This window comes from Neopelma chrysocephalum, unplaced genomic scaffold (assembly GCF_003984885.1).
Source record: "Neopelma chrysocephalum unplaced genomic scaffold, ASM398488v2 Primary Assembly neopelma1_96857, whole genome shotgun sequence".
NCBI classification, from domain to species: Eukaryota; Metazoa; Chordata; class Aves; order Passeriformes; family Pipridae; genus Neopelma; species Neopelma chrysocephalum.
Window position 1 is genome coordinate 443 of NW_020925500.1, and position 8,795 is coordinate 9,237.

The window sequence follows — 8,795 nt, forward strand, 5'->3', positions numbered from 1 at the left end:
TTGGTCCTGCTGCCCCTTGAGCATCTGCAGCTGCTGCAGAACCAGGCATTTCATCAGCAAATGTGCAGCTGACACCAAGCTGGGGGTGTGTTGATGTGCTGGAAGGGAGGAGGGCTCTGCAGAAGGACCCTATCCACAGGGTGATAGAGATGTCTGTCCTTATATATCTGCAAGGTTAGTGTGTAAATGTGTGCTGTTAGAAAAGCAGGATAAGTTCTGGGCTGGTTGTAGAAAGAGAAAGAAGCCCAGAGGCCAGTGCAAGCAGGCAGCCCTCAGCTTCCACATCATGTCCCCTCCGTGCAGGTTCCTGTCCTTGAGCCCAGGCCCTGAGGTGACCTTGAGAATAAGTGGAAGGCAGAGGTGCTGCTGAGGAAGGAGACCCCCGTGGTGGGGAACAGTCGAAGGTGCCCATTCCCGAGAAGGTGCTGTGTCCATCCCCTGTGTGCCAGGTGAGCTGGGGCTTTGCTGCAGAGCTGCGGGCGCTGATTTGAGCGGCTCCAAGTGCTGAGATGGTGGCACCCAGGAACACAAACTGTGCCTGGCCACGGAGCCTGCAAGGAGGAGCAGAGAGAGCCCTGGCAGTGTGGGGGGCCAGGTTGTCCCTGTGCCTTCCCCTGCAGGCCCTGGCTGTCCCTGCTGGGCCCCTGTCCATCCCCCCCTCAGGTCCCTGCACACCTACTCTCCAGAGCTTGACTCACTGCAGACTTTGCTGGGAAATCTGTGCTGGCAGCTGCATCCTGAGCCCAAGGGCAGTTTGTATCCCCGAGTGCTGATCCATCCTGGGGACCCAAGGGATCCTCTGCCATTCCATCCGTGCAGCAGGAGTCACCCTCATGCCTTTGACTCCCTGCAGAGGAACAAGTGCCATCTCTCTGTTTGGGAGAAGCCAGATGCTGCCCCTGGGCCATCAGAAGTGGTGCTGAAGCCTCTTTCAGCCCAACCTCGGGTGCAGTTTTCTCATCCCCTCAGCGAGTGCCCGCTCCCCCAGCCGGCACTGACCAACCAGGGTGTTTGGCACACGTGGTTTGGTGGTTTGGAGAAACAGCCCGAGACTGGCAGGGGGCCAGAGAACCTCTAGTAACAACCCTGGCAGGTTTTAAGTGACACTGCATTATTCGAGCTTTTGATTAATATACAGCAAGTCAATCAAGTGCTCATGAAGTGAAATCGCTCTCCTCGTCCTCCCACTTAAACACCTTTTTTTGGACTGAATCTTCATATTTTGGAGTATTTTTTGGCTAAATCTCAACTTTTTGCAGTTTGGGGAGTTTATCTCGCTATGTCTTAGAGGTTTTCTGCCTGAATCTCGGTGGTTTTTGCTTTTCTGGGCTGAATCTTGGTGTTTTGGAGGTTTTTATGGTCACAGGATGCCCAGTGAGTTCTAGAGATGGACTTGGGCAGGAGGAACCCCCAAGCCAACGCACTCAGCCCTTGTTTCCCGCCCATCAGGATTTGTCCTTCCCAAAGCTTGGGCGGATGGAGGAGAAGGCTGCGAGGAAGAGGAAGATGCCTTGGGCCCCCCAGGCAGGTGAGGAGGAAGTCAGTGTCCCTTTGGGTGGGTGTTGTGCTGGCTCTGGCAGCCGAGCATGGCCCCCGGCTGCAGGACAACCCCGCTGCCGCCGCCGTCCTGCCGGGGCCGGAGTTGGGGGGATGTCCTTGGCCTTCCCTGTGGTCCGGAGGCAAATCCCCTCCCTGTCCTTCTTGCTTCCTGCCCCAGGCCCCGAGCTGAGGATGGAGAGCCCGGAGGACAAATCCCTCTGGCAGACCCTGGTGGGAGAGGCCGTTTTGAAGGGCTCCACGGCGCAGGAAGGCAGCGGGGAGGAAAAGGGCCGGAGATCCCCCCGCAGGCGGGGCTCCAAAGCCAGCCCAGGGTGCTCTGAGGAGGAAAGACCCAGGCTGTGCCGGGAAGGCGGCCAGAGCTTGAGGCAGAGCTCTGACTTGTTGGTCCCTGAGCAGCCTCCCAGCAAGGAGAAGCCCTTCAAATGCTTGGAATGTGGGAAGAGCTTCAGGCAGAGCTCCCACCTGATCCGACACCAGCAGATCCACACTGGGGAACGGCCCTACACATGTGGGGAGTGTGGGGAGAGCTTCAGCCGGAGCTCCACCCTCCGCAACCACCAGCACATCCACAACAGGGAACGTCCCTACACGTGTTGGGAATGTGGGAAGAGCTTCACGCGCAGCTCCACCCTGATCCAACACCAGCACATCCACACTGGGGAACATCCCTACATGTGTAGGGAATGTGGGAAGAGCTTCAGCCAGAGCTCCAGTCTCCGCACCCACCAGCGCATCCACACTGGGGAACAGCCCTACAAGTGTTCGCAATGTGGGAAGAGCTTCAGTGACGGCTCCACCCTCCGCAAACACCAGCGCATCCACAGTGGGGAACGGCCTTACACGTGTGGGGAGTGTGGGAAGAGCTTCCACCTGAGGTCCAACCTCCGCACCCACCAGCTCATCCACACTGGGGAACGGTCCTACAAGTGCTTGCAGTGTGGGAAGAGTTTTCAGACCAGCTCACATCTCCTCAGGCATGAGCAGACACACACGGATGAGAGGCCCTTCCGCTGCACCGACTGCAGGAAGGGCTTCAAGCGGAACTCCACCCTCGTCAGGCACTGCTGCATCCACACCGGGGAGAGGCCCTACAAGTGTGGGGAGTGTGGGAAGAGCTTCGCCCGCAGCTCTTACTTGACCTCACACCAACGGACCCACCAGTAAGAGAAGCCCTACCAGTGCCCCGACTGCGGGAAGAGCTTTGGCCGTTGCTTCCACCCCGAATGAAGCCCCTGATGATGAGGCAACCCCTGGAGTCCAGTGACTGTCAGTCCATCCCTTTTGACCACAAAGGGCAAGTCCCCTTTCCCAGGGGCAGGTTCTGCCAACAGAACCCTTCTTGGGGGGTGTGTGGAGATTCCTGCCTTGGCTGGGGACCCCCCAAGGTCACTGCTGGAGGTTGAGAGCAGAGATCTCCCCAGGAGCTTTGGTCTGGGGGAGTTCCATCCATCTTTAATTAAGAATTCTTGCTTTTGTGCCAGCTTGAGTAGAATTGCTTCAAGAATTGCTTTAGTGTAGAGCACTGTCCTATCTTATCCTGTACTCCTGGTAGTTTTAGTGTTTCTGTTGTGCAGTAAATAATTGTGATAAAGATCTTTTGTCTGATCATTTGTATCCCTAAATAACTCATTTCTGTCAATAGATCTGATTTGCCATCATTAAAACCTGGGGGGGACAAAGTGTTTCAGTCACAGCTCTTTAATTCCTCTCAACTGAAACTGTTGTCATAATGTAAGGCTGAGATTGGATCCAGCAGCCCCCAGCACCCCAGAAAAGGGGTTAGGTGGGGTCCTGGGTGGGCTTTGAGTGTGTTTGGGAGTCTTTGAGGGGCCGTGGGAAGGTTTTTGGGGGTCCCAGCACCTTTTGGTGTGAGCTGGGTGCTTTATTGAGGGGCAGGTGCCCTCCCAAATCCCACCCAGAGCAGATTGACACGGGGGGACACAGGGGGATCCCCATTCTCGATCCATCTCAGGTCAGTTCTGCCCCCCCCAAACTCGGCTCCACCCCTTGGGATTCCCCCAAGCCCCTCCTCCACTGCCCCCCAATAACCGGGACTGGGCAGGAAGCGGGGAGGGCCCGGCAGTGTCTAACAGAGATAAATCAAGGCAGATCTCTCTTTCTTTTACCCCCTGAGCAGTGACCATCAAGAGGCGTCCCTGCTTCACAGCAGAAGCTCCACACACTTTCAACAAAGTCTGTGGAAGAATCTGCTCTATGAAAGTTGGCCCTGGGCTTTTATGCTTATCCAGTGATGGATGGCCAGTCACATATTGCCAGGCCAGTGAGCAGCTGATCTGTCAAACTCTGCTTCCAAAAGCAGGATGTGTATTGGAAGGTTGGGGAACCAGGCTGGGTTTGGCACAATTCAACACTAAACCAACCCCTTGGCACCAGCAGTAACTCCCCACAGAGAGCTTGCAGTGCTTGCATTGTCCCATCAGATTCTTTTCCAGGTAGAACATCCTGCTACAAGGGGTCTGTTACACCTGCCCCAGAAAGGAGGGGGTAACCCAGGTTCTTATTAATAAATCCCTTGGGGTGAATTAGAGGGAAACGACACTGAATAATCAGTGTTTGAAAATATATATATATATGTAGGGTTTATTTTAGAACAATTTTGTTTCAAAGATAAACAGGTATGTTGCCATTTTGGGTGTTATCATCTCTATCTCTCATCTGCAGCAATATGGCATAAAGAGAACCTTTAGGTTACCTTATGGCATAAGGGAGAGAAGGGAAAGACAGGATAAGGGTGAGGGAGAGTAAGGGAAAGCAAAGCTGAGAGTGGAAAGATGTCTATAGTCACCACCCACAGGGTCCAGTGATGGAACTTGGTAGTTGCAGCTTCCATGTCTGTGAGTTGAAGTGGTGGCCTTGATCCGTTGGGGGTGGGGGAGGGAAGCCCCCACACTCCAAGAAGTTATGAGTTATTATATCCATGGATGGTGTCCCGGGCCATGCCACGAACCCCCAACATCTCCTGGGGCTGCGCAGAGTTCCTGTGAGGGGCCTGGGAAAAGGGTTTTTCCTGCCTTTCAGGATTGGCGGGGGGGGATGGGCTTTGATGGGCCATCAGAGGTATAATGCAAAAGTCCTGCAGAAGCCTGCAAAAGTCCCTTGGCAATCCTAGAATGCATAAATCATGAACCATTTCAGTCTCTGACACCACCCCGTGATTTATGCATTCAATAATTTCTCTTCTTTTGTTGTTCACTGTGAATCTTCTTTGTGGGCGGCGCATTTCATGTAGTGGACAGAAAGAGAGAAGAGTAAAGAAAAGGAAGAGAGAGCATAAGTCTTTTCCCAGTGCAATGCAATTCCCAGGAAAAACCCCAAACCTTACAGTAAAATAGTAAGCATATGGGACATAACAGGATCTCAATAGCTACAATCAAATTTCCTAACACTAACAAAGTTACAAACATCAGGATTTAATACTGACACAATCTAATTTTCATTAGCCACTGTCTCCAACCCGTGAATAATCAGGTATCCTTTAATGCATGGTGTGTGTGAGGGATTCTATAATAATGTGTCTGTTAGAGGGGCCAATGTGTCTTGAAATTAGACCTGAAATTACACATCAGTTCTTATGCAAATACATTGAGTTACTTGGGAGTTGGTACAAGGCTTTCTTATATTCTCTTTAGGTCACACTTTCCTTTCTTTTGTCTAAATTTAGTTTAATTTGTTAATATTTTGAGAAATTTAGCCAAATATAAAATTTGATGCCTTCTGAGGCAGAGGGTTAATGCATCTAATACATATTTGTATGATTCCAAATATGCATAAATTCTTGTACCAACTCTTAGGCTAAATTTGGTGGAGTTTCTTGGTTCTCAGTTTTGATTGAGACAGAATTATACGTATCTAAAAGCTTCTCCCAATTTGTTTTTCAATAAAAAGACAAAATAAACTTGACAAAAATTAAACTAGCAATACATAAAATGGCTTGTCTTACACAATCTTACCAGTGAGTTGCTCATGATAAAAACACAAAAAAGTCAACAATTATTAATAAACTGATAATACAAGCAATTTTGGGAGTAGAGGAGACACAAACACAATGTTTGTGTTAAATTTTACATATTGCAAAACTCCTGAGACAGAAATACACACAGACGTGCATATCACAAAGTTATTAAGATAAAAACACAAACACATGCAAACCATCAGTGCTGCAAAGAACAGTAGAACTCTCCAGTCCTGTTGCCACTTCGTTTTCTCATGGCATACTTGTAAACTGATAACAAAAGCAGTTGTGGGGGCAGTTCTCTCTTCTGCCCATTGCAGCAATTGAAAGCTTTATCGCTCTCACGCAGTTTGATCTCATCTGCTGGCAGGTTCCTGCAAAAAGACGAAATCTGGCCCACTATGGACCCATTATTAAAAAGAAGGAATTATCTGTTTATCCAACTCCTTTTCTTATCTGGCATGATGCCACCAGGGCAGCAATAATGGAGAAGTCTGGAACATGTTTTGTCCAAAAAGCAAATAAACCCAGAGCATGCTGGAGCTCCTTTTTACTCCTCAGCATCTTTATTTGCTGTAGGGTGGCCAAGGTGTCAGAGGGAATACACACGGCTACTTTTTCGGTGGGAATTTGAAGTCTCAGACTTTCCAAGTGGGTGATAGTATTTGTCTGGTCCACTGTGGTGACATGAGCAATCTGGGCAATCAATTCAGCTTTGTTATGTCCAGCAGCTGTTTGTGAGCCAGTGTCAGCACCGAGGTAACTCACTGGCAGCTGCCACTGCCCATCAGATTTATGGACAGGCCCCCCTCCCCGAGGATAGTTTATCAATCTATCTATCTATCTATCTATCTATCTGTAGGGTTTAGTTTAGAACAATTTTGTCTCCATGTAAAGTAGGTTTGGGGCAGTTTTGGCTCCTGTCCATAGTGATATAAAAACATAAAAATAACACTTCCCCTCTCTGGCTCCAAGCCCAGCCTGTCCCCTCCAGGGGTGGGTGTTCCCCCCTCTGCCCCAGGTGGTTCCTTTGCCCATGGGCAGCAAAGCCCCTGCTGCTTCTGCAACTGGAGAGTGTTGGAGCCATGGACCATTAACATTCCAGTCTCTCCCAGCTCTGCATCGCAAAAGTCAAGAGGGATCAATCTGTCACCTCAAAGTGGATCAATCCCACTGAAAATGGCTCAATCCCACCCCAAAATTCCTGTGTTTCTTATTTTCCCTATGTAATTCTGGGGCAGCCAGTGCCACCTCTCAGCTCTCTGCAGGCTGAGGCTTGGCCTTGCACTTTTGCCTTTGCTGGATTTCTTCATCAAATATTTCTCTCTCCCTGAAAAGAAAAATTTGGAAGGTTTTCAATAATCTGGACATCTTTAGACCATCTGGACAAATTACAGTTTGCAGTGTTGGAACAGCTCAGCCAGAACGTTTTCCATGTTTAATCATTTGTTCCCATCCCTCCCAGGAGGGAGGACACTGAACTCTTCCACAGAAACAGAAAACTAGTAACAAAAATTCAGAGACTACTGAAAATGAAAAATACCTTTTGCTCACAGGTGGCCCTTTCATGTCCTTCTCTTCTGCCTTCCTGCCTTCCATGTTATCCACGGCAGCAGTTGCCTAGATCATGGCCCAAAAAAGCTTTTTAATTCCTTTATAATCATTCCCGAAAACTGAATCACAACTGGGGGGTGGGAGACCAAACAGGTGTTCAGGCTGGAGAGCCAGAGGCAGCTCCCCAGAGAGAGGCCTCAGAGATAGCAATGGAATCCATCAGATGACCTTGGGCACTGTGAGAGTGAGAGAAGAAGCTGCAAACTTCAGGGGAAGGACACCTGTGGTGAACACCTGTGACCAAAGTTAAAAATGAGAAGGGAAAGACTGTTTTAGTTTACCCCACTTATGAAATATGAATTAATTTATAATTAAGAATGACAATGTGTTGTTAGAAAAATTTGAATAGTGTGGATAAGTTTGAAAAAGTGTGTGACAGTATGTTAAATAGGTCCATGCATGCCTCTTTCGCTATAGCCTCAAAATTCCTGTGCTAGGTGGGATAAAAATGCTTTAATGTAAACATTGCATGCCTTTTCTGCCATCTTGGGGTGGACGAGGAGGACGGAAGAATAAAACTTCTATTTTTAGTGACACAGTGAGATTGTCTTTATTAACAGCCAACAACAGTAAAAGAGTTTAAAACTGTCAGGACAGATTTTAGGCATTGGCAGTTCTCCACAATTCCTTTAGTTCCAAGAGGCTCTGCAGTGTCACAACTGGCCCTTGATTCCATGAGGTTCTAAAAAGTCCCAGGGTTCCTTTGGTTCCATGAGACTCTGCAGTGTCACAATGGCCTCTTGTTTCCATGAGATTCCACAGTGTCCCGGGATTCATTTTTTCCATGAGGTCATGGAATTTTATTATGGAGCCCTGATTCCATGCAGCCATGCTGTGTCACAATGGCACCTTGGTTCCATGAGATCCTACAGTGTCCCAAGGTTCCTTCTGGAGCATGAGACCCTGCAGTGTCACAGGCGCCTCTTGATTCCATGATATTCCACAGGGTTCCTCTGATTCCATGCGACTCCACATGTCACAATGGCCCTTGATTCCATGAGGTACCAGAGTGTCGCAATGATCCCTTAATTCCATGAGGTTCCACAGTGTCCCAAGGGTCCCTTTAGCTCCGTGGGGCTCTTTGACATCCCGTGACCTCACGGCTCTTTAGGAGCCCTGAGAATTTCAACAGGGGGAAGTGTCGAATTCTGCCCTGGGATGGGGCAACCCCGGATGGATGGACAGACTGGGAAGGAGAGGCTGGAAAGCAGTGCTGGGAAAGGGCCCTGGGGGTGCTGGTGGGTGGCCAGTTGGCCCTGAGTCAGCAGTGCCCTGGCAGCCAGGAGGGCCAAGCCTGTCCTGGGGGCATCAGGCCCAGCATGGCCGGCCGGGCCAGGGAGGGGATTGTCCCGCTCTGCTCTGCCCTGGGGCAGCCTCACCTGCACCATTGGGGCACTTTGGGGGGACACAATGGAAGGGAGAGATTGAGCCATTAGAGAGTGTCCAAAGGAGGGCAAGGAAGATGGGGAAGGGCCTTGTGGGGAAGCCGTGTGAGGACACCGAGGGCACTTGGTGTGTTCAGCTGGAGAAGAGGAGACTGAGGGGAGACCTCACTGCAGTTCCAACTTCCTGGGGAGGGGCAGGCCCTGAGCTCTGCTCTGTGGGGACCAGGGACAGGACTGAGGGAATGGCGTGAAGTTGTGTCAGG

At 50.2% G+C, this 8,795-nt stretch overlaps 1 protein-coding gene across 1 annotated transcript; it reads left to right on the forward strand.

Moving 5' to 3' along the window:
* Window positions 1-1,728: 1,728 nt before the first annotated feature.
* Window positions 1,729-2,724, forward strand: LOC113960742 (zinc finger protein 239-like; the record flags this gene model as incomplete). Its single annotated transcript, XM_027670484.1, has 2 exons — window positions 1,729-2,075; window positions 2,136-2,724. Coding segments are annotated over 2 exons (936 nt in total), but the record flags the coding sequence as incomplete, so codon positions are not given.
* Between the last annotated feature and the right edge of the window lie 6,071 nt (window positions 2,725-8,795).